The sequence below is a fragment of the Dicentrarchus labrax genome, unplaced genomic scaffold, assembly GCF_905237075.1.
Source record: "Dicentrarchus labrax unplaced genomic scaffold, dlabrax2021, whole genome shotgun sequence".
Taxonomy (NCBI): domain Eukaryota; kingdom Metazoa; phylum Chordata; class Actinopteri; family Moronidae; genus Dicentrarchus; species Dicentrarchus labrax.
The window spans coordinates 10,573,089-10,599,554 of record NW_026136724.1 but is presented as its reverse complement, the minus strand read 5'-3'; the positions used below and the strand labels follow the sequence as shown (position 1 = coordinate 10,599,554).

At 41.9% G+C, this 26,466-nt stretch overlaps 1 protein-coding gene across 2 annotated transcripts; it reads right to left on the bottom strand.

Annotated features, from left to right (window-relative positions):
- Positions 1-4,013: 4,013 nt before the first annotated feature.
- mdfic (MyoD family inhibitor domain containing) lies at positions 4,014-26,098 on the bottom strand. 2 transcript variants are annotated; one of them, XM_051392160.1, is made up of 5 exons: positions 25,751-26,098; positions 25,267-25,463; positions 23,251-23,361; positions 10,946-11,320; positions 4,014-6,244 (listed from the first exon to the last, which is right to left on the bottom strand). In XM_051392160.1, the coding sequence occupies exons 2-5, from the start codon at positions 25,361-25,363 to the stop codon at positions 5,994-5,996; spliced, it is 834 nt and encodes a 277-aa protein (XP_051248120.1). In that variant the 5' UTR covers positions 25,364-25,463; positions 25,751-26,098; the 3' UTR covers positions 4,014-5,993. The 2 variants fall into 2 exon arrangements, with proteins under 2 accessions (XP_051248120.1, XP_051248119.1); XM_051392159.1 differs by having other exon boundaries at positions 25,267-25,430; positions 25,751-26,095.
- Positions 26,099-26,466: the final 368 nt, after the last annotated feature.

The window sequence follows — 26,466 nt, the reverse complement described above, 5'->3', positions numbered from 1 at the left end:
AACAAAACAAGCACGCCTTCCAAACAACCTGCCAATCACCCGCAAGATCCAGATGACTGGAGGCCACTGGAGTCCACGTTCATTTAAGTGATGTTAAGAACAAACAATCAAAAGTGCTGCTCGGGAGACCGCAACACGTCCACATCAGCAAATGACATGTAACAATGGTGACATCTAATTTATAGCTCAAGGAGCGTGTACAAGCAAATAAACAGGCATCCCTGGTCCAAACGTCCCTCTCAATTTGCCTCTCCCACGGTCCACTGCCTTGCAGACGGAGGGGCGGAAGCAAAATAGAAAAAAGTTGAAAGTGTGCAACTTTAAAGCTGATGTCTTACTTACAGGTCCAAGACCCCTGCTTCAGTTAGAAAACCTGTGCAGGCATCCGTAAACCCTCCCTGAACACAACAAGCACACAAACAAAAAAATATTCCACTCGCACGCACAGTTTAAGGTATCATCTGATCTAAAGAGGGGGGGGAGAGAAGGAGGGGATGTTTTCAGCACTGTCAAGGAAGAAAGGAAATGATTTTAAAACATCTCGGCAACTCTTCTCTCCTTTCATTCTTCTCCGTTTCTCGTGTTCTCTCAGGCAGATGTTGTCGGCGCAGACTTCACGGGGGGGGGGGCAGAAACTTTGAACCTCACCGTGCCCCATCCAGGAGGTTCTCAAGCTCCAGTCTCGTGATCTTGCTAACCGCCGCGTTATCTTTGCATCGCCGTGGCGATGCCTCCAGGTAACAAGGAGATTAGAAGCAGTCAGAGGCCCATGTACCACAGCAAAGCTTAAGCAAAAGGGGGTCTTTAAATATTTAAGGTGTGAGTACGATCACACATTGTTACTCTAAGAAGAGAGGGGAACAAAGAATACAAATCTGTCTCTTGGAAATCATTTACATTTCATCGCCGAGACTCTGTTCTGAGACAATTTCTGAGTGTTCAATTTGAGTTTTGTTGTTTTAAAAAGTATACAAAATTGAACACGTGTGGCACTTCCTGCTGACAAAAAGATTTCATTTCTCATCAACATTCTGTCACTGCTAATGCAATTTTTATGCACTTTCCATGTTGGCAACCACATCAATAATTTGTGCGACGGAAATAATAAGCAAACAAACAACACGTGGTGTAAGAAGGCAGGCTTCTTCGGCCTCTTGTCAAAGTCAATTAGACTCCTCAGGTAATGACCCTATTTGCATTGTAAACCAGGGCCTTGTGTGAGAGGGCTAATGGGGCCACTACCTGAGGAGATTAATTGAAAGTGACATTACTTGAACTCTCTTCTCTTTTTTTTTCCTTTCTTGCAAAGCCCTCTGAAAGATCGTCTCATCTTATTTTAATGTCATTCCACAAGTCTAAACAGCGAGGTCGAGTCTTTTCAAACTTTGACACGAGTGAGGAGGAGGGAAAGAAACAAGGTCATTGTGGTGCGTTAGGAGAGTGTGATTTTTCCTCAAAAGAAAAAAGCTGCATAATTTTAGGATTTACAAATATAATTGCAAAAGAATGCACTACAAAAGATCAGAGCCAACATGTTACGTGGGCTGTATTTTAGCAATTTAGCAACAAACTTCTGGATTAACTGATGTACTGCCTGACAATCACAAACTGCATTATGTTTACAACCCATTAGGACATGTGCCATGATGCAACAATGCACATCATTTTCCTGATGTGCTCGGGATTCACAAATTGTACACAGATGCTGACAGTTATTGTATCTGCATCATTATCTTTAATGACTCACAACACAATATCATAAATACATCAGAATGAATCACATCCACGCTAACAGCCAGGTAATGACGGCTATTATGGATCCTATGGATTGACAAGAGGACTTGGGGAGAAAAGCATGTGCGAGTTATGTTTTCTGCCGTTTGACAAAAAGAAGCATTGATGTTCCATCTGGGAAAAAAAAACAGATGGTGAATAAAGAGAAGTGTCACACATTACCGCTACCCCCTCTTGTCCTGTCTAATTAGTCATATTATACGTAATTAAAATATAGTTCTAATCTTTTAAGTATACAACTCTCAGGTCTACTTCCAATATGGAAATAAAGGAAACAAAACACCATTAATGTACCCATCTGCTTTTTTTTTTCTTCATATGAAGCAACAGCAAAAGCAGTAATTTGTTCTTGTGGCCGAGGGCAGGAGACTTTCATTTTCAGAGTTTTATCCCACCCAATTGAGCAGAAAGAAGGGATGGATGGATGAATACACGGCTAGTCAGAGGAGGTGGCCACCGCCACACTCCTAATTTATTTAATATTGTAAGAGAAATGACCTTGAGATCAGGGAAGTGCTGAATTCCTCCCCAGACGGCAAACAGAAACAATGGAGCCGTCCTAATTGTGACATTACAATCCGGCGCACAGTGAGCGATCAGAGGGGGATTGATTAGAGGAGTGGAAAGGTGGACGACTTTGTGAAAAGGTCATTGCACACTATACCTGGAGTTTTTAATATTTTCAACCCTCCGCCTCCTCTGTGAACGTGGAATAAAGTGAAAGAAAGAGAGAAAAAGTACAACTCCTGTGTGATTACAGACTTTCTGGACTGATATTTTCCCCAACGCATTAGTGAAAGAAGATGGTAATTTCCTGGGGCCAGGGTGTATCCAGGCAGAAAATGATAAAAGGAAATAAAGATAGAATGGAAGAAGGGATGGGGGGGGTTCTTCCACTCTGCTCTTCCAGCAGGGGTGCTGACGTGGAGGTTAATTGAGGGGTTAACAGGGGGTGGTGTCGGCTGAAGGTCAGACTGCTGTTCCAGCCAGCAGGAGGTCCCTGCTCCCTGATGACCTCATTGAGTGTTGTTGGCCATGTTTCCATGTTAGCGCTAACGCTGCTGCCAGGTGAGCACCCTCTCTAATAGAGAAAGGACAAGAGGAGGGCTGTGGCAGAGTTGTGAAGGGGCAGAGGGGAGAGGTTACAGATGGGCCATCGTGAAACTCATACTTTCTGATGCACAGCTGCTCCATCCACAAGAGAAAAAACAAGAAAATACAACCCAGCGAAGTCATGCTGACATCTGAAATTATATTATTCAAGATCGCAAAGACTGCAACCAGTTGAGGCAATAATAATGCAAGTTGAGCAATGCCAAGCAAGACTTGGGACTGGAATAATACAAAGGAAACAGTTTATGAACCAGAAAACCAGCAGAAGAACTATGTTTTACAAGACAAATGACACAAGTGGAGGGGAATGGCAACAACTCCTGTCCCCGAACTACATTACATTATAAATTTAATTTAATATCAGGGCTGCAACTAGCAATTATTTTCATTATCGACCAATCTGCTGAAGATTTTCTTGATTAATCAATTTACCATTTAGTCTATAAACCATCAGAAAATAGTGAGAAATGGCCATTATAATTTCTCACAGCCCAAACAGAGGTGCTGAAATGTCTTGTTTTATTGGCTCAACAGTCCAAAGCCCAAAGATATTCAGTTTATTATCAGATGCAACAAAGAGCAAGATGTCCTCAAATTTAAGAAGCTGGAAAAGCAAATGTAAATGACAAAATCTATTCTCTAATTATCAAAGTACCTGAATTTTCTGTCAATCGTTTAATTGATTAACCACCTTGTTGTTGGAGCTCTATTGGATATAGTTCATAGAACATTTCAAGATGTTACCGTAAACTCCCTACTGTCCATTAAATGCGAACTCTTTGAACCTCAGAGATTGAAAGCACACAACGGCTGTAAATCGGTTTAGACAGTGAGTGGACTGAGTATGCATGCAAGCATCAGTAACAGTGGGGGAGGAAAAACAGTGTCTATTGAAGGAGTTCTTAAAGAGTCCGAAATACAGAATGAAAATTACACCATGTATGTCAAGATCCACAAGACTCCATATTCAAATAGAAGAGAGGGCTTGTTGGTCACACTTTGCCCTTCGGCATTCCCACAGTTTGCTAGTGTAAGAACTGGAACATGATGAAGAAATGATGGACATAAAATATATTGTTTAAAAAATGTTTGCAAAACAACAATCATACATTTCTTTGGTAATGTTTTATTTTTTAAAAACGGTTCTCTTTGAGATTGAAGATAAAGTACAAAACTAATAAAATGAGCTGTGAACTCCAATTTGACAAATGATGCATTGAGATGAAAATGATAAGGATCAAGTGTAAGGCACAGAATAAAAAAAAAAGACATACATCTGTATAATATAAGAGGACAACTACTGTAGCTACATGTATATACGTTTTCTTTTTAGATGAATTCTTCACATTATCTATATAGTGTTTCCTTGACACTCTTTAGCCTGTAACAAACTTGTGGCGTGAGTTAATCATAAAAATGAAAATGAGGTTTACTTTCTGCACATTATCTGCTGCAGAGGTGCCTATCCAGCCTCCTTTAACACAATAACAGTGCACCATTAAGATGAGCTGTACATGACAGCACATTATCTTTGTTGGCGTTAGGAAGGGACACTTTTTGTTACCATTTAGCAAGCAGTGCTAATGAGGGCCAGCATTAAGTATCATCACTTAAACAACATCAAAGCGGATCTCCAAGACAAGAAAATGACTCCATTGGTGATTCACCACAAACTCATCTCGAGATACACAGAATTAAGGAACAGAGGGGGAAAAAAGGAGAAGAAAACTGCCTTTACCCTGCATTAGTTTACCATTTCAACATGACAGTTCATGATTCCTTTTTTGTATTTTGAGTCACTGGGCTTGATACCCGAAAGCCGCTTATATGGCAACCAGGGTCACCATTTTTTAATTCCTTATCACGCCCCTCATGAACAGAGTGCAGTTCAACAAGTCACACTTACACAGTATGTACTGTACGTAATATAGCATCACAGAAAAGACTTGTACCGTATGCAGCTGACAAAGCCTAATCGTTGATGGTTAACATTAGAGGAGGACTCTCATAGAAATAAAGACATAAGCTGTACACATTGTTTATCTTAACATTGCAGAAAACTGTACAGTGAGCTGGTCAAAACCTTTTTTTGGAGTATTAAAAAATCTGCACTGTATTTCCAGTAAAACCCACGGCTTTGAATGCTGCCCAATCAGAGATGAGATTCTTTGGTACATGTTTTTATAGACTTTCCAGCACTTACAAAGATTTCGCAAACAATCATGAGCTTATCAGCTATTTTGTGCAGGTTTTCTGTAATAATAGGCCACTTTGATTAAAAAATATAAAAGTAAAAACATCTCTAAAACAAGCACATTCTCTACTCTTTGATTTTGGTAAGTAGCAGATGTGATGTCCTGATTCACCTTTGATATTTCACCAGGTCCAACTGTTTTACAGTTCTACAGTAGATATGTGTAAATGATAAGTCTGTGTTGCAAAACTACAGTATGCAACTAAGAATGTGTCACATAATACATTTTACAGTGTTGTACAGTACAAAGACTGCAACTTCAGTTTTTGAGCATAAAAAAAACACATGTATTGAAAATAAAAAATTTGGTGAATGTAATGTTTTTTTGATTTTCATTTTCATCAAAAGTGTTTAGTGTATGGTCATGAAAATGACTAAAAAGATGCAAGATACAATTCGACAGCATTCCTGATGTAACAATAAAATCTTTAAGGCAGTCTGTGATAATACTTCTTATGCAAAAGGATAGAATACTTACTATACACTGAAGATTTAACTGACATGTTCATATATCTGGAGTTACTTCTAGCCCCTGCTGAGCTGGTTTTGATGGAGAAGCCCAGTGTCAAAATACATCTTTCAAAGCATGCTTTACTCAGCCAAACCATACTACTACTACTACACACACACACACACACACACACACACACAGTCATCACAATCCACAAACACATATGTCGACCCTCACACAAGCGCACACACAAACACATATGTTCCCTCTGTCTGTTGCTGAATTCAAAGTGACAGCAGCAGCAATTTCCTTCCATTCTTCCATCCAGGGTCCAGTTATCCCCCCGCAGAGACACCCTGCTCTACACCCACGCAGGCCTCCCTATGTGGGGAAGCAGATGCCGCAGCACTCCATACAGATTTCCAGGCAATCTGAGGATTCGCAGCAGGCATCCATGATGCCACAGTCCATGTCACAGGGGCAGTTGCAGTCGTCGCCCAGGTCGTCGGTGCAGCAGCAGCAGCAGCAAGCCTCTGATGTGCATGCGCCGCACGAGGCCTGTGCCACCACCATGTTGCAAAGTGTCAGGAACTCACAGAACAGGCAGGCCAAGATGCAGTGGACACAGCAGTCTGGGTGAAACCGCCAAAACCAGCCAGAGTGATGAGTTGTAAAGTAAAATAAACATGTGAAAAAAATCAATCAATAAAAAAGAACAGAAACACAAACATGAAACACGCAAATATTTTGAATAAAGATATGTAATGTCTGTAATAGACTGACAAGTATAAATACTGTAAATCCTTAAGTTTTTACCTAAATTAGTGCCTATTAATGAAAACAGCGTGGAGCAGAGTGAGTGAGAAAGGACGTGCATGCTTGGTAGGCTGACAGGTAGAACAAAGCAGGTATGTGGTAAAGGGCAAGGGCTAACCAGGCAGGGGGGCTAAAAGGAAATAAGAGAAATTCAAAGAAATGAATTCCTCTCCTGCAGTTTTGATTAACGGACTGTTAAATAATTGTGGCATTATCATGCAAACTGCCCGGTTGATCACACAAAGATGATTAGCAAAGTCCAAGAGTCTCTCCCGGTAAATAGGTGGATTAATGCTGGCAACGCTCACACCTCTGATTAACATTTAACCTCTTCACAGACCCCCTTTAAATAGCTGGTGGCATGTTTCAGCTTGTTGTTTCACAGCAATAAAGAGTTCCCCTTTAAATTACCAATATACCCATTAACCATCACAAAACTGCTTCTGAATGGCTGAATTAGTTGCATTAAAACGCTTCCGTGTTGAATAGGTAATGAAAGGACAAATTTTTACTTAGGGAACTTTCATTGACACGGTATGTTAGCAAAGCCATGCACAGTAAGAGCAAAATGCAGTTTTCTTCCCAAATTCTTTTGACTCCAAAAAGAAATGTAATAACATGAAACTCAAGCTTTATATAGATCGGTGTTATAAACAGAAATGTAATCAAATCAAAGACCTTAATTTACCTGTTCTTATTTGGAAAAAAAACTTTTACTTGACCTAAACATATCTCTATAACTTTGTAAAAGCTGAAATTATAAATAGCTTAATTTGGAATAAGACTCTGTAAGTGCAACGTAAGATACAATAAAGTGAGAAAAAATTGATTAAAAGATACATTAAAAACAAAACAGAGATTGTTTATGCATAGCCCACAGATACACTGCACCACTAATAAGAGATAAATGTACACAATTTATGTTGTCATCAATCATGCGGCTCCACACCAGAACTTCTGTAGTTGTCTAAGGCACTAAATCATACTAAATATCAGTCGGTAAGTGCGCCTGGCATACACGCCTTGCAGCTGTCTCCTGTTTGAACCAAGGCCAGCGCAGCGCCACTGCTTTGGAGTGTTAAAAAGACATGATGTGGATGTATGCAGAAAAATAGCATTACAAACAGGGCACATTTGCATAACTTTCATCAGCCCATCTTGAGCTGTCAGAAGGGGCTGTTACTGATTGGGTTAGAGGGAGAGGGAAAGCGAAAGGAGGAGAGTGTGGAGGACAGCATGGGAAAGCAAGCTGTGGACCGCTGGATGCTCATGTTTGATTAATCAAAGTAGAGGGGAATTTTTTTTTTTCTTCCTATTTTTGCAGTGCTCAGGGCTGCAGAGCTGACCAGAAGCACTAGCTGACTGTGATACAAACAAGATAGAGAAGGGAACATGAAACGAGCAAGCGTGTGCGTACGTGTGTGTCTGTGAGGGTGCCTGAAGTTTGAATGCATCTTATTATCCTTATCTAAGGCCATAACACTGGCAGTGATGGAAGATGCATGAGAATAAATCCTTCACTACTGACAACACCTGATGTGGACATGCAGTAAATTGCTGTTGGGAAGATTGTGGATTTGTTTGAATGTTACCACTGTATGTGTACCGCCATCTGAGAGCGACAAAATGCAAATAAGAACAATAAATGCTGCCCTGGCCACAGCTCCATGCACAAATGCTCCAAGTTCAGTCTAACAAACTTTGAAGGCCCCAGAGGGTATAGCCATGCCAGCGTTCAGAATGTAACAGAAGACTGTGAATACGGTATAAACACAGTACATAGGCATTAAGCAGCGGCCGGCCATCTCAGCTATTCACTTGGATGTATAATTCAACACCAGCGATTAGTCTGGATCTTAGAGCCAGCAAGGAGGAGGGAAATGAGGGAAGGGGGGGGTCGTATACCGTACACAAGAGAGCTGGACGCAAGGCACATCTCCATGAAAACAGAGAGAGACAGACAGAAAAGCAGACAGAGACACAGAGTGAAACCAACCAACAGACAGACAGAACAGCACACACTGACACTGCTCCTGTTTAATGTCAGTGAGCGGCGATGAAGCCCAGAGTTTGCAGGGCCAAAAAACAGCGTCCGGCGCCTCTAAGGAAATAGTTTGAGACATCTGGAAAGCTAACATCAAAAAAAAGGGAGCGGCATGACACAAAACAAGCTGGATGGGCCTCAGAGCGGCAAGCTGTTGCAAAACATTCAAACTCACAAAGAGGGAGAGAGAGGGCAAGATGGCTAGACAGACAGAGATAAAGAGAGAGAGATTGATCAGAAAAGGCCTTGGTGGCCATGGGAATGCACACATGGGTAAAGAGGGTAAGGGATGTGGGCTGGATGGAGGTCCAACACATGCACTTTAAAGCAGGCCTGTTGATAATGCATGAAAAAAAGTCACAGCTAGAGGACTAAAGCTTACACAACACACACGCACACACACACACACACACACACACACACACACACACACACACACACACACACACACACACACACACACACACACACACACACACACACACACACACCAAGGTTTATACAAGGCTTGCGGTCTTGGCCCTAAATCTCTAAATGAGGCTAAAGCAGCTTGGAGGCCTTAACTGATTACACACAATTAACAAAAAACACAAACTGGATGACAAGAGTTCAGACAACCCACCCCGCTGAACAAAAGCAGTGTGGTAAATGAATCTTCAGAAGCCGCAGTGTTATCACAGATTGGCTACGGTGCCAACGGCATGTGCCAAGAAACACAGGGAGCAGCGGTATCCCCAGAGCTAGCTCCTGCTAGCTTACGCCTTTTATTTCCTGTGTTCAGGGGGCTGTTTAGGAGGCTAATTTCACAGGCAAACAGATTATGTTAATCCGTGTAAACATTCAAACAGCACAGCTTGGCTGTTTTCCGGGGGGAAATAAACAGTTGAGAGCGAACATATTGATTCTGAGAGCTCTCGCGTCTGCAAATAAGCAACACAAAAGCCATAATGAGACTTGTTGAGCTGCTGTTGTTTTGTTTTTTTGACTTGTTTTTTTTTCACACCCTCTCTCTTCTGTTCTTCACCAATTAAGACACTGAAAACATGATGTGTCTGGAATATCTCCAGTGGATTCATCTCACCTTTACTCGCGAGGTCTTGTGGGTGCCTTCTTGTTTTGTTCAGCCTGCAACTCTATCTCATGCATATTTCAAGTAAAGCATCATCAAATAAAGATCTGACTGCCCACTTTTCTCCTTCATTTAAACTTATATCTCAACCTGAGCATTGTGAATCTTTTAATAACACATAACATCACATCTTCTTTTCCATCTTCACCTTGGAGTAAAAGCCCACGTAAAAAGGCCTTGAGTTGGATGAATGGGCAGGAATCTCCCCTCAGTTTTAAAGAAACATGCCTTAACCCCTCGTATTGTCCATTGTGCAGAACACAGAGAGAACACACGCATGTCCACAAACACACGCGCAGCCACGGAGTGCAGTAGTTGGAGGAGGGATGCGGCGGGGCCCTGTTAATGAGGGCCAGGGTGGTGCTGACGGGATGTAGGGAGAGCCAGAAAGGGCCCAGAGAGGTGTGAGGGGCCGTGAGGGGCCCGAAGAAGGCTGGTTGCGACTTTTAATAGGCACCCTGTGCTCTCAGGCCTCGTTAGACGGTCACACCTATCTCCCCAATGGAAAAGGACCAGCCGACCGCCTTCATTACTGGACTCACCTCGGCCTTGCACCTGACAAAGTGATGGCTTCCCTGCATGGCAAACGGATTCTCTGACTTGTTGTTAAAGAAAATAAAAGCCACAGGGGCAGGATAAGATGTCATTTGCTTGACGGGGGTGATAAATATGAGAGGTCATGCACTCCCATCATTAAAAGGTGAGAGAAGGTAAGAATTTATTATCAATATCTTATAAGGTATTATTTCAGCAGTGCCTCCTAAGAATAGCCCCTTTAACATAGAAATCACTTTGATGGTGTTTTTGCCTTTTTCCCCGAACCCGAAGTCAGACATGATATTTATATTTTCCAACATAATACAGCTGCATAGTACAGAGTTGTTGTTGTTCATTTGTTCATTTCATAACTGGTTGTTGCATTTCTGTATTTTCATTTTTGATCTATTACTTAACATATTGACTTTTTTAACTACTTATATCTACAAGTTTCTGTGTTTTTATGACATGGTATAATGACCAGTCTGTTCTTTCTTAGACATTTTTTTAAAAGTATGTAACAAAATAATACATAAAACATATCACAATATATCATAAATGGTTTCAAGTGTTGTGATGGGTTTCGATAAGGTGTTTTTGAATAATATATCTGGAGTACAAAATTCCATAGACCTCCCTGCTACTGATGGAATGAATTTATGTCCAACAGAAGACGGGATGCAGGAAAAGAAAGCATGCAAGCAAACAAGTGTTAGAAAAGTTAGTATGTAATGATGTATGTGTGTGTGTATGGGTTTATGCTCTCCTTTACTCACTGTCATTATCACCTTGTGTGTGGATACTCACCCTCTGGTAATGGAGGTTTCTGTGACCCCGTGGAACTGCCTTTGCTGCGTCGGCTGCTGTCACTGTTGACCGACAAACTGGACCTCAATTTCCTCTGCATCCTCTGCGACACAGGCGTGGACGGCTGCTTCCTGGGCTGCTCTGTCGTGGTTGATCTTGTGCCAGGGCCCGATCCACCCATGGCACCCGCACTGATGCTGGCACCGCAGGAGCACACGCGCGTGGCACCGGCCCCGCCAATGCCAGGGTGGATTCCGTTGCCGTTACTCAGCGCGGGTGTGCCAGTGCTGTTGTGGCGAATGCCATTTTGGTCCTTGCCAGCGTCTCCCTCGGCAGGCTCCGAGGGCGCTGGCTGAGACTCAGACTGAGGTTGAGCTGGAGGGAGACATGAAGAAAAAGAGACATGTTTAGTGAAGACTCACTTTGTAGTTTCAGCACAAGGATTTAAACCAGTATTTAAGGACAGTTTCCCTGAAGTATTTCACCTTTCTTGCATTTAATACAAGAAAATACAAAGACTGCTTGTTTATTCAAACATATACTTTTGATGTGTATATAGAGGACAAAACAATAAAATGCAAGAGCACAGAACGGAAAGAGTGGTTTACTTTAATAAAGTACCAAGTATTTAAAGTGTCTATTTTTTATAAAAAGAGTTGTGAATTCCTTTTACCCTTTTGCGGGTAAACGCTTGATAACCCTGTAACTTTATTTTAAGTGAAGAGAACTTTGTCTGCACACTCTGCACCTTGCACTTCATACCTTTTACTCACATGTAAAGTCGCTGTAACTTGTGATATTCAGTTCTTACAACATGAACACACCAATCTCAACTAAATCATTCTCAGCAAATCTTGCCACCATTTCCTAACATGATAATATCGATCATATGGCAAACATTTCAACCCGCAATGACAGAAAAAAGCTGAGAGATACAGGAACCTTATATGTGACAGGTTCACAAAAGCCACTGCTGTAGGCAGGCAGACAGACATTTGCGGGAGCAGTACCCAGGTGAGTTAAGACAGTGTGCAAGGAAGAGAGATTAATGCAGTAAAAAGAGAAAGAGAGCTTGTGATACTGTGCATATACAAAATAGCTGCTGTCTGCAACAGTAATGATCTCCTTCCCTCTGAAAGCTCAGAGATGGCCTCAACTAGTCTTTCTAAGTGTATGTGTGACAGCCACAGAAAGTCAGGAGACAGCGACCTGTCTGATAAGAAAGAAGGCGAAGGATGTGAGTGAGCAAAGGAGGTGGCATTTTACTGAGAGGAACACCTGCACATTCAGCTCTACTGGGAGTTACTCTTACATTACCTTCCCTCCACATCAGAGCTACTGTGCATGTGCACGCACCGCCAGTGCATGGTTAACTTGAGAGTTTGTGAATTATTCATCTCTTTTTAAGTCTGTCTGACTGAACCATACTTATTCATTATTTTCCTATTATATACTTTCTGTATATACATTGAATATATGGTATCTTCACCAAATTCTGCCTTGTTTAACAGCTGTGTAGCACAACCCAGAAAACAGAACAACATCTGCAGCTCTGGTTTAAGTGTTTTGCAGCAGTCCAAATATCAACAAATTTTCCAAAGTGGATGCAAACTTAATATAGAACTTGGTCATTTCTTTCCATCTCTATTTTCTTTCTGTCAGCTCACCAACAAGTGCAATTACGGTTAACAAGAGAGGGAGAGAGTGTGGGAATCGGGGCCTCGCACTTTTTAACAACACATCACCCTGGGAGAGGCCGGACGTGAATGTGGATGTAAAACAAAGCAATTAAATACACACACTGGGTTTTGCCTTCTCCTCATTCAGGCTTCTGCATGCTGCTTCAATAAACAAATATAGACTTTAGGGATCAGGATTCCATGCAATTTGAATTAGACAACTGGGTAGCACACGATAGAATTCATTATGCAGTGATTTAAGACCAGGTTGATGGATTTTCTTCTCCAAAAGACAAAAGCCTTGCAGCCTGCCCATGACAATGCGGGGAGAAACTAAGGCTTGCTAACAAGGAGACTCAGAGTAGGCTGCATCTGTTGTTGTTCTTCACTTTTACCCCTGACAGCTGCAACTTCGCCCCTTTTTAATATGCACTGTGCAATTTTTGCATCTTTTTCTTTAATGCTTAGCAAAATAAAAAGCTAGGAACACACACACACACACACCACAGTAGGGTTTTCCACGTATAAACACAGTAGGCCTTAATAAGGTGGCCAACAATGATTTTTGCCTTACCAGGAAGATATTTTCTTTCAAACTGAATCTCTAGCTTGTAAGTGGTATCACATAGTGATCTGGTTGTGCAGACAAGTAGTACATCTTTTCATAATAAACAAGATTGACAAATTCAAACTTAGGTATTCAGCTAGCTGTGACATATTTCAAGAAACAAACTCTTCTAATCACAGTGCTGGTGAATTCTCACAATATTTTATTCGTCAGTTGTAGGTATATATTTTGATGTGTAAACACAAAAGACAACGGCTGACATCAGTGGGGTTGACAAGGGAAATCCATCTCTACAGCTAATGATTAACTTGTCCAAAATAATTTGCAAAGACCCAATACACACAACATAGCGCAACTCACAGCTAACACTGCACAGTCTTGAGTTTTGTCCAGTCAGTTCAACACAGCAAACTCCTTTCTACATGATGACAGTCACTTAACCTATCAATCACCCATAGCATCTTGCGTAATAACACAGTCGTTTTTCCCATTTGGGTTCAACGAACTAGCCACACAAGCTCACACACACAAACACGCGTTCATGCACAAAAGGGCCAAAGTAGACTCGGAGGCATAATTACCTTTCCTTTTGAGGAAGTCAAGCTTTCAATTTACCAAAGTATAAATAGTTATTAAGAAACCACCACGTAAAACCCAGAGCATAAGCGGCGACTCAGGTTTCTAACACGCTGCAAAACCCTAAAAAGTGGTTCAAGCCTGCAGAGAAGTGTGCTTCTGTGGCAGGTTCCTGGATAGTCTTTATTTTTATCCTGATTAACACAGTGACTAAGATGAATGGACACAAGATAGTAATATTCATAATCATTGATCATGATAATGATGATACTGTCAAAGATGGCAATGACAGACCTGTACAGTCACCATGAGACAAATGAAGACATAATGAGAGAAAGCAGAAGTACAGTAAGTCTTGTTAGATTTGTGCTATGCTGGTGAGTTAGGGTGTCAAAAACCTTCACTGTATATGTAGAATAGTGAAAAAAAAATGTATGTATAGTATATGTGCTGACCACCTGCTCAAGAGCATTTGGTTATTAAGGTGTACTATAAAACTATAAGCCAGAAAGCTCAGCCATTATGCATTTTTGCATTGCATCAGTTAATCCAAGCTAATCAGATAGACATTTTGGAAGTATGCAAACAACAGCTATGAGCTTTTACTATGGGTTTACACACGATTTAACTTGATGCTTTCAAAATAATATGATGCTGTAATGGACTTTTTTTAGCATAAAGTTTAATTACGCATCTGAGGATTCAACTGATAAATGCAAATATGAGCTGGGCCTGTTAATAAATCCTGACGGAGCAACACAGACATGCTTCTACTACACTGTTCCTATAGACCGGCAGGAAAACACAACCTGCATCAAAATTTGATGTGAACAACTCCCAGCAAGTTTTTTAAAAAATCATACGAGTTGTGCCACAAGCTTGTAGAGATGGGTAGGTGTCCCGGGATAACTGAATGCACACAGCCTGACAGGTTGCATTAAAACACCATGTTTTGGAGGAAGAACTGGACACACACATGCACACACACACTTCAAATTGGACTTGTATCCTCCCTATTTCTAGTACATCAACAACTGTTGAGAGTGTACATTTGTAGTTGAATAAAACATGGTATTCCCCTACACACGCTGTCACACACATCACAGGGGAAACTAGGGGGTGAGTGGTTCTTGACTGTCTAAGCAGCATCCCAATTTGGTCCCAGCTACTAGTAGCTGACAGCCTCAAATATCTGGGGAGCATTTTTAAAAGGCCAGTGTTTGATGGATTCATGAAGAACACACAAATATAATTGCCATTTGTCACCGAGTCTTCAGTGGCTGCGCCACACAGGGACCAAGCACCGGAGTGCCTGGAGAGTGCTAGAGCTGCGCCAGAGCTGTGCGGGGGGATCGCTCTGTATGTAAAACTGAGTATATAAACACCTCCGTTTTTGTCACAGAAAATAGGTCCTACAGGAGGGAGCTGGAAATTGCACCCAAAAGACAAAAGAGGAGGGGTATATATATATATATGTCACGAGCCTACTGGATCTTACACACACACACGCACACGCACACACACACACACGCACACGCACACACGCAGAGGTAGAGGCAGACCTACCAGGAAGGAATATGCATGCATGCATGTCAACTGAAACAGAACTGTATAAACAAGAATTCTAAAACAGTCAAGAACATGAAAATATAACACAGAGGTCAAACAGGGCAGTATGGAGATTCTCATTTGCACACTGCTATGCCGAGAGTCGCAGGTAAGGCAGGGAGTGGAATGAACAACCACACAAGCTCTGTGTTTCTAAAGCTCAGTCCTTTTTAATATTAATGCCCCTGAGACAGAGAGAAAGAGGGAGAAGAGAGAGTAAAGGTGTTTGCCTAGGCTTATTAGAATGCCCATCATAGAGAGCATACAGTTATTCAAATGTCACATCATGTCAGCCAAATAAACACCATGATCCAAATCTTGTATTTATCCCCTAATAGCCGTTATTACACTGCGTTGAGTTTGTGAGTTAACACTGAATGGAATATGAGAGTGGAAGAGGAAGCTTTATTTTTAGTTAGGAGTCCCAAACAGCAACGGGCAGAATGCACAGTGACAGTTAGCTCTGAAATGCTAATTCCACTAACGCGGCCAGTGTTTTGTTTATCTTTTTGTGCCTCGTATTAGAAAAACATGTATATTTTCTGCTCGGCTGGCCATGTACCTGCATGATTGAAATGCTAATTTGCAAATGTGCAATGACCTAGCCAGACTCCTCTTACCACCACCACCACCACCACCGCCCCCTCCTCTCGCTGCCAAAACAGCCTGAGGTATCATCTCTCCTCCTAACAAACAGCAGCGTGTGGAACAGCCCCTGCCTTTCAATCCAAAGGGATATATTTTCTCATTAGAAATTATACATCTTCCCTGTCCATATTTATAGACGCAAAACCAGGGGAATTATACTGCAGAGAGAGTGAGAGGGACAGAGAGAGAGAGGAAAATAGTACAATGAATGTTATTACAAAGGGCTCTGATTGAAATTTTCCTTGGGCGTATCAAAGCCTCGTTTACCGTTTGACCTTCCAAACTACGGGACAAGGACTTTCTTTATTGTCTAGAAGGACGCGTCGGAAGGAACAGATATGCAACTCAAGGATCATCATTCAAGTGTCCCAGCACAACAAAACCCACTAACTGTGATTAGCATCAATATAATGCAGATATCAGCCGTGTGAAATGAGAGCAAATTGGCGATGTCAACTGGCAACCAAGAACTAGCCTTTGATTAGAAAATTAGACTCCTGTTAGTGCAAAGATGTGGGCGCCATGCAAACTCCGTGGTCCTGTCTCGAGCGTTTGCACAGAATGGATGGCGAACTGACACGGGCTAAGAGAAATGTCACTTGTTCCAACAGACTTGAATAAAAATGTGACCCTGGACATCACACAGCAATCCTGGCCCTGTCAGTTCATACGCACACACAATGTTTTGTATTTATCCAAGATAAAGTGACGATGATGGCGGCGGTGGCGGCAGCACGGATGGTGATGACCGCTGAGGATAGCTAAATTACCTGCTCTGATATTGGATCCTCATCAGCGAAAGTGACATGCTCTGTATGTGTGTGTGTGTGTGTGTGTGTGTGTGTGTGTGTGTGTGTGTGTGTGTGTGTGTGGGGTGTGTTGGTAACCTGCAACAGAACTCTATTAGCTGTCTTCACCTGTCAGGGCTGATCATAGCGTGTAGCATCTCATTTAAGCAGGAAGCATCACATTTTTGTGTTTTTCTATCCCATTCCAGGACAGTCATAGTCTTATATTGTTCAGCTCGTTTTCAGTGGTGACACACTTATTTTCCACCCAGTTTTAATTCTCTGTGACAGTCATTCAAATTTGGCTCCTCCAACCTGCTGAAGGGGAAGTGACATGTGAAGACAGCGCTTAATATTATTTCCAACCCGCCCCCCCCTTACCACCACCGCGACCGCCGCCTCTACCCAACAAAGAGCGAAGCAGGGCGTCAGGGATTTACTAATTTCAAATTTTGCTGCTGATTGAGTGGAAAAAATAACCCCCTCGGACCTTGTTCTGCTTAATTACATTTTACAGTAGCAAAGGCAACTTGAAAGACAAGAGCTTGATTTGACGACACAAACCTCTCAGTGCACCCAGTGCGTGAGGCTGGTTAAGGTGTGTGTGTGTGCGTGTGCTGGGAAGGGGAGCTGGTGGTGGGGGAGAAGAGGGTCATCAATTATCCTTTGATTTCAAAACGGAACATTTTCCCAGATTAATATGTCTGACTGCTATCTAAATCATTGAAACTCCCAATGAGATGCCATTTTCTCTTACATGAATCATGTTGAGGGGAAGTCATTCACACTCCCCCCCCCAACCCCCGACACAAGCTCCATCCACAGAAGTCTCTGGTCTCTCCACTGTTGTGTGGAATTTGGCATGGTGCTAATTTGAGTGCTTCTAATGTAGCAGAACGCAAGACATCAAGGAGTGTTCAAGGCCTTACAACCTGGCTGCTGTGAGAGACACTAAATGATGCCTTATTCTCTTCCTCTCCTCATTTCTGAGATGAATTTGTACGAGCCTGTTTCTGCATTAAGCTTTGTCAAATGCCTTTTATTCTCCCTCATCAGTTTCTTGCCATCCGAGAGGGGAGAAAGAGTGTAGTAAAAAGACAGCCGAATGCGCGACTGCAGTATCTTTAAAAAGCTGCACATCTTGCACGGATTTAGGCTTTACATGGCTAGCTACCACAATTTCTAGAAAGATCAATTATGACGTGACTCAGAGCAGGCCTGAGGGAGCTGCCAGGCTCCATACTCTAAAAACGTGCTCCACCCTCTCCTCACTGACGACTCAAAACAAAACCGGAGGAACAGAGCAGGAGTGAACGGGAGGAAAGAGGGGGGAGAGAAGGAGGGGAATGGGGGTATTTTCAGTTTCAGTTACATCGATGACTCAAATATTCCACCAGCTTCAAAATCTCCCCGCTGAAGTAGAAGTTCCACAGGAAACTCACTTGTTTGAAAATTCAACGGCAGGCGGGCAGATATGCACATGCGCACATTCGTACTTGTGCACATGTACACAAAAGGCACACACATGCAACACGGCAGACACTGAATCAACCACACACACCAAATAAATACAGTGAGCATCTGTGGCAGATCCACTAACGCAGCCACTATTGGGAGTCAGAGATGAGGATCTGGCAGCAGCGCTACCACTCCCTAAAAGCCAAAATACAGCTGAGGTCAGTCTCCGGGTCAGAGATGGGATAGGCAGTCTATCAAAATACCCCCACACCTAGTTCCTTTATTTGCTCAGTATCAATCTCAGCATTAACCCTCTGCTAATGGGACAGCTGTGGGTCAGCGCCTCGCATCTTCGGGATGCCAATCAAGGCCTTAAGCTGAGAGATCAGCCTTTGGGACAGAGGTGCTCGTCTGCCTCTGAGTGGCTTTTTAAACGCGGAGACGCCCGTATCGATTTTAGCTCTAGCCTGAACGAGAGGAGGGAGTTGGGGGGGGCGTGTATCGCACTAGCCGGAGCCTGTGTCGGCTGTGGCTGTCTGTGAGTCTGGACGGGAGCCATCCCCTGGTCCCCGGTCACCCTCCAGTGATCAGGGGGCCTGACAGAATGACCTAGCAGAGAGGCACTGAACCTGCAAACACGAAGGGGGCAAGAAGCTGGAAGCTCGAGGGGGTCGGGGCTGGCGGGGGCAACATCAGCAGAGATCTCAGTAATAGAAAAGGGTTTTAACCTTAATGTTGGAGCCAAAACCCTGTTAGAGGCCAAGTAATCCCCCCTGCGCTGCTCTCATTTGAACTGGCTGATTTTTTTCTCTCTCTCCCTCTCTGTGAGAGGCTTGTGAAAGGCACTGACACTGTCTTGTGTGGCACTGGTTAGGCAGGCGGTAAACATGAGCCGAGCAGTCCACCTACCTTCCCCGTGCTAAGCAGACAGGCAAAATAAGGTAGAAAAAATAAAAGGAGGCTAGGTTTAGTTCATCTGTCTATGAATTGTGTATATTATATAAAATGCATTATAAAATAACCAAGATAACCACCATTTTACTCTGAACTTAAGTACACTTTGAGGTACTTCTACTTAACTTGGGTATTCCCATTTTATGCCAATTTATACATCTACCCCACTGAATTTAAAACTTTTATTCCACTACATTTAATTGAGAGCTTAGTTACTACTTACTTTGTATTGAAAACATATACAATTTGATGGACTGTTATAGATTTAACTAACCAACAATGTAGTTAAAGTCTAAATGACTGCAACTGTGTAAATAAATACTTCTATATCGCTAAAGTTTTGGATGCAGAACGTTCTTTTACAGACTTTTCTTGAGTAGTTTTATACTGTGGAATTGGTACTTTGATTCAAGTAAAAGATCTGAATACTTCCACAATTGCATATATGTGCTGCACAAGAACCATTTAGAGGCAAAGGTCAATTGGCGTTAAAACGACTTGGAAAGATTACTCTTAATATCTAAATTCTCTGCAATAAAGAAAAGAAAATACATTCTTCCTTCACAATCAAAGTCCATATATGTTGCCTTGTATCTAACATAACCACTTGAAAGACTGCAGTCCATGAATTGAGGTATGCATATCTAATCATTTGGCTCAAGTATTTTGAATATCTTTAAAAAAATTAACAGTGAATAGGCTCGGGCACTTTGGGTAAAATATGCTAATTAACACACTTGAAATTTCCCATATGAAATCTATCTGCACCAAGACAATGAGAAAATAATTACAACAGAGGTAGAATTACAATGGCCATTTTAATCAACCCCTACACTAGCATTTCACCCTATTTATACAGTTTTTGATTCTATGACCCACTGGTAAGTAATCACTTGAAAATTACGGTTCAGTTTATAATAGGTCTATGCTTTAGAAACATTATTTCTGCAGAGACAGGGCTCTGAGGATTAAAATAAAGATATGAATCTTGCATAACAACAATCACCATGCACTTCCTATAGCTGAAAAAAAAAACATTCTAGGAAGAGAAACTGGCACGAGGTTAAAAAGTCTCTAAGTACTTAAGTAACTTTGGAATATACATGAGGCAAAGTGTGACAGTCTGAGAATGTTGATTCCACACTTGGGCAGCAAAAAAAAATTCAGCGCAGATGATGAAAATGATGATGAGGAGGCACTTGCCCTTTGTTTCATCTTAGTGTAACTCCGCCAACTGTCTAGTATCATAACGCTTTATAGGTTTGTATATAAATCTTAATTGTTGCACTGTCAAGACTTCTTTTCTTGCAAGAGAGGTACAAGTAGGTACACTCTCCATTTACACAATCCTTTTTACTGCATTTATTAGGGGTCACAAATTCACTTTCAAAAGGTCAATTCTGCGCACAGGTAATAACCTTGAAGGTGTGCCACTAAAAAGCCCAATCAGGGATTCACACAAAGGCCAGACTAATGTCTTCCTTTAAAAACAGAGAGTCACATTATTTGACCTTCCTTTCTCACTACAGAATTTCACTGAGATAAAAAACAGACCTGATCTTCGGAAGCTAGTAAGGTCATCTTTACCCACTACAGAAGCATTAAAAATTTTTTTGACAATCTGGTGAATAATGTGACGATTAAACTCCTAAAACTGGTGCTGGGTGGTAGCAATTTATTCTGAGGCAAGGGCTGGAGAGCCGAGGCCCTGTTTGCAGGAGATATCAACTGCTTGAAAACCCAGAACGGTCTCTTGAGGAATGTCTGTCTCGCCCCAAGATTCTCCCTCCTCCCCCAGGATGGCAGAGCCACAGAGGAACCGTTCGCTGACAACGGCCTTACAGGAAGGGCAGAATTGTACTTTTTTTTTGTCTAACAAGCCACAATGGTTGGCAATCCCAGGAACCACCGCAATTAAACTTTTTTTTCCCTGCAATGTGAATTTATGAAACTTCAGTTCATAATTTCAGCTTTTTAGGTCACACTTGATGATTGATTGTGTGGCAAGGTTCAGTTACTCAGTGTTCTCCTGAAAGCACATACTAAGCCCCACAAAGAACAGTTTAAATCAATATGGAACCGCTGCCATGTTTACTTTCCTGTTTTAAGGGGGACCCACTGGTTAAAAAGACAACTTGTCAAAACAATGTTATCATAACTGAAATAGGATCTGAGCTGTTATTACAACACTACAATGGGCTTCCTCTTGTTGTGAAAAGTCACCATCCACACACTGTACACAAGCTTTAAATCAGACATCAGGAGGAGAGATAGGGAGGGGGGACAGCAAGGGCCAGGATGTAGGCAGGCAGATGATTTCTTATTGATTTCCTGTTTCTGCAGTGAATAGGGCTCTCAATTACCCATGCCTGCGAGCAATCTGATTGGTCACCTCAACAAACAAAACCACGGTGAGACTATGACACAAATAGGTTAACTTGAGCTCTCCCTGAATGTAAGAATTTCTAACTTTGATTTAACCACATACAGACAAAAGTACATACATTAAATACATGAAGGGCTTTGCCTTTATTTGACATGACTATTTTATGTTCTAACTCTAAAAAGAAGCAGCATATCTTCTTCCCTCTAAAATTCCCTTAGCAGACAGTGTGTTTGTGAGTGTGCGAGAGAGAGAGAGTATGTGTGGATGTTTGGGGATGGGGGGTGACATCAATTACAACGCAAAACTGTTGTCACAGAGGCTTATCTGCTGAGATGAAAGAAAAGCATGCCTCCCTCCAGAAGTGCAATACTCCACACACCTGCCAAGCTCGAAAAACCTCTTGACAGAAAATCTTTTTTTTTTTTTGCAACTGAATCTCTTTTCCTCGCTGATTCAGTAAACAAGCCACTGGCAAGTCATTAAGCTTAATGCCAAAAAAAGGCAGGAAAAGGCGCCCTGGAAAAGTTAACAACCTAGAAACAAAAGAAACTGTTGTGTCAAATGCAAACACAATTCTTATTATAGCTACGCACTTACATGGATGGAAGCAATCAGCTGCTATTAGCCTTTGCTGACACATCTCACTCTTCTGAAGAACAATAAAAGACACGCACACAAAGCTTTTAGCCGGTTTCCTTTTGCGACCTGCAATCCATAGCTCAGTATCAAGTCATTTTACTGAACAAGAGTGCATCTAGACTCAATTAGACCTGCTAATAACTCAAGCAGTTCAATGCCAAATAATTGTTTTGTAAAATCTCCCTGAGTCAGGACATTTGCATAAAACAATGTGATTATTTCTGAGTTGAGACACAGGTTTCATAAGCTTCCAAAACTATAAAATCACATTATAAGATGTAGAAAAAAGCCAAATAATGTTTTAAAAACTAAAATGTATGTTATTGATATGGTAGATTATTGGTAGGAACAATGTGCCACTGCAGTTTTGTCTTAACACTGAATGACACTGAGACACTATTCAACAGAAAAATTGCCTCTAGCTAGTTGGCACAAGTCTTCTCCAATAGGTAAATGTTTGGTATGGGGTAAAAACATTGTGGCTAAATTGCAATCAGTGCGTTAAAACAGTCAATGCCAGAACCACAAACAGGATTTCCCCAGTTCCAAAACAGAGGGCTGAGGGTTGGAAGGAGAAGCAAAAATGGAGAAACGAGCCAAGTCTCGGTCATTACGGCAGAATGAGAGAGCGCGCATGTTACCACTCACTCGCCAAGAGACCTCAGTGCTATCTTGATATTATTTTAATTGGAAACACTGAAGCTAATATTTTAGTTGGCCAACTGACCCTGCCTCGTGCATGTACACTGTGCAACTGTCATAACAACAACTATTTTTGACAGCTGGAGCGTGTTCATAAAAAAGGATGAAATTATAACAATTTAAATGTTAAATAAAACATTCCTAAAAAGCAGTTGACCTCAACCATCTGACTAAGCAGGCAAAATATGTTAATCGTTTTCACTCTCTCCAATTAAACGGCTCATTGTTGTTTATCATTAAAAATAACACCAAGATATCCCGCTGTCCGCCCACAGCATTCCCAGGTCGTTAAAACTTACTTCGTACAGGCTCACAATAATTAGGCTTCTCCTCAGTCATGTGACATTGTCCTTCAGTGGCTGGTCTCCTGGGAGATGGTGTTCTTCCTGATGATTCACTGTCACAAGCATCTAGGGTCACAAGCATTTAGAGTTAAACATGGTTTAAGAAGGAAAACCTGTTGCGCACAAAGTTAAGCAGAAAAATATTATGCTTGTAGTGACGAACCGAGAGGGCTTCGGCTGTTTACTTTAATGTTATCCTATTACGTGCTCAACTGTTCTAAATTAACGTGCATTACGGCCATTCCTCCAAAAACAGATGTAAACTTTTACTGCAGGGTCAGCCACAGTGGACAAAATATCAGGGACAGCTGGATGAGCCAGAGGTGCAGAGGCCACTCAACCTATTTTTGCCAGAAAAAGCACAGGCCGCTGGCAAATGGTTGCACAACATGGTGAGGCGGTTCAGGTGAAGGCCTTGCCAGAGCTCTGGATCTCATTTTCTCTTCTTCTGTTCCCGGGTGTGCTCTACCTGCCAAGCTTCTTTTTACTGCCATAAAGGCTGCATTCATCTAAATTGGAAAAAGTATGTGGGCAAAAACTCTAGGCCTGATAGCTGCGCAAAAACACGAGACCCAGTCCCACTCATCTCTCTCTGAGCCGTGTCTTCTGGCTTCTTGACTTCAAGACTCGCTGACGCTTTGCTCATTGCACACTGCTGCTTTGTTCAGTAAATAAACCTTCCACAATGACTTTATTCACTGGTTTGGTGCCAGATGCCCGCTCACAGCACACAGTTTTCTACTCGCAGCCTGCAAGTTTTACAGTAACATACTGCATCTTGAGCCACTTTCAGGATTCTAAAGAAAAATGACGAGGAATGATTCAGCAAAACCTCACAGTCACATTCACCAAAGCTTGATGCGTTTGTTCCAATGCTACAACACTCTCTGTTTGTAAGCAGTGATGGATGAGGCGAGTGGGACGGATGGGCGCAGGCCAGCAGCCTTAGATAGATGTGGCACATATCTCAGCTTCTAGCTGATGTATGGTAGCGGCAGTTGCGTTAGCAGCAGTACTGTGTGATGCATCGCAGTATTTAGTGATCACAGTTAGAAATAAATTGGTCTATTCTCAGTACATCCACAGTCCCATGAGAGGGGAAATCCAGTCTTAACTGCAAACGCCTTTGAAGGTCCAGCGAAAATCCATTCGCAATCCAGCAGCTCCAGTGATTGCTTACTTTGTCCTACTTTGCTATTTTTTGACAGTGCCATAATGATGCTTGGTATAAATAGGATGGTTAACGGTTCATTGCTTGTTTGAAGAAAAATGAAAAGGGGGTGTGGGGGTAAGCTTATTTTACATGTGATAATCTTAGGGGCAACTAGAAAGTTAATTAAAAACTATAATTGGCTGTGGTTGCTGTTAATAGTCACCAGGGCGTTTCTTCAGACTTTATTGAGGAAAAAAAGCAAAAACATTATCAAGGCTTAACACTGGAGCACAGATACTGATGTATACTAAAAGTCACATGAATATAATTTAAAAAGACAAGGCTGATTTTGTCCCAAGCAAGCTGATAAACGCTGATATGCAATCACTGACTAATTTTCTTTATATGGTTTTTGCCCTTGTTTTCTCCCATGTGTGACTGTACAAGCAACATGATTCTCGACAGAATATGTCACTGATATTTATAGCTCAGTTTCATTGCTAGTGCACTGGCAGCAGTGAGAGAAAGAAAAAAACCCTCCATAGAAATTCACAAGTGAGAACTTTATGTATACATGAGCTATGCATTCTGTAGCAGGGATTCCTAAATGTTTAAAAGGTCAGATAGCGCTTAAACAGACAGAATTTGTAGAATGATGTTATTAGATGTGAACTAGCACAGGGACTGTAAAATTTTACAGTTTGGGAGGTATATGTGTCATACTGGATAACTCATGCCCCCCTAGTGAGCACCCAGAGCCCACCTAGGTCACCTAATTATAACTCTCCCATGCTATTGATTTCCTGTGCACCTCTTACCTTGCGAGGTTGGCAGCAGGGGAAGTGTCTCTTGCTGAGGGCCCTTCCCTGGCCCTGCCGGCCCATCCGGAGGAGGAAAGACGGTCTCCTTGGACATGAGACAGTTGTCTTTTTGGAACACACACAGAGCAGAAGAAGTTCCTCCCTTTCCTCAGCCCTCAGCGCTGTGAAAACCAATGTCTCACCATCAGCACAGGCTTGAAGACACAACCGTGTAGGTCATTACTCAACAACTTCAGAAAGTCGTCTGCTTATTCACACGCCGAGAAAGTGACGTCGAGCTGCAGTAAAAACTTAGTGGAAATTTCCCCCCTTCTCTTCTCTTCGCTCTTTTTTTTTTTTTACATAAACCTGCTGAAAGACTCCATATATATCCCTTTTGTTTACACACTCCCTTTTCTTTATCAAAATAAAGCGACGGACGCTCTCTAAGAAGTGCTGTTTCTAGCTAAAGCGGACATATTGTTTGTATAGCATAACTTACCTTTCAAACATGACAACTCCCTTTGCTTCAAATCTGACTTATTCCCATCCTTCCTTCCTGCAACTCTCCTCCCCGAGACGTTGGGGAGAAAAAAGTCACCGGGTGAAAGAGTGAACTTAGCGTCCAACAAAACTTTTTTCGGTAAGTTTTAAGTTGCCAGTGTGTCCCAGTCCCACTTTGTACAGATGTTGACTGTATAAAAAAAAATATCAATAATAGTCCTCGCGACGCCTTCGACGTTCAGTGGCGGTAGTTTGCTGCGGATAGTTGCGTCTAAAACATTTTCATCATATCCGGATTCCTGTAGTACAGCCAGTGAAGCCGCTCTTCTCTCTCTTTGCTTCCCTTGGCGGCAGAGAAGTGAACAAAGCCCTCCCTGAACATGTGTGCCACAAAAATAAAGTTAGGAAAAACTAAACTAAATGTGTCGGAGCTTTCTTTTTTTTTTTTTTCATCGTATGTTCTACATTAAATTAAGTACGAAAGAAAAAGTATACAGATATATCTGTTAAAATATTATATTCAGTGGAGCCTACTTTGGGACTAAAACGTGAAATAAAAAATGTTGCTGAAGTTTTCAACATCTTTCATCTTTCTTCCTCAGTATGTAGTTGCTCAGTTGTCATGGAGATGGTTTAATTGTTATCACGTGACATAAGTATTACATTTCGGTCACGTGTAACAGTGACTTTATTCACTGAGGAAGGCCATGAGAT

Coding starts and splice junctions, on each gene's coding strand:
- mdfic (XM_051392160.1), bottom strand. CDS start 25,363: ATGTCCAAGGAGACCGTCTTTCCTCCTCCGGATGGGCCGGCAGGGCCA. Junction 11,321..23,250: donor TTATTGTGAGCCTGTACGAA/GTAAGTTTTAAC, acceptor GTCTCCCTCCAG/CTCAACCTCAGTCTGAGTCT. Junction 6,245..10,945: donor GAAACCTCCATTACCAGAGG/GTGAGTATCCAC, acceptor GGTTTCACCCAG/ACTGCTGTGTCCACTGCATC.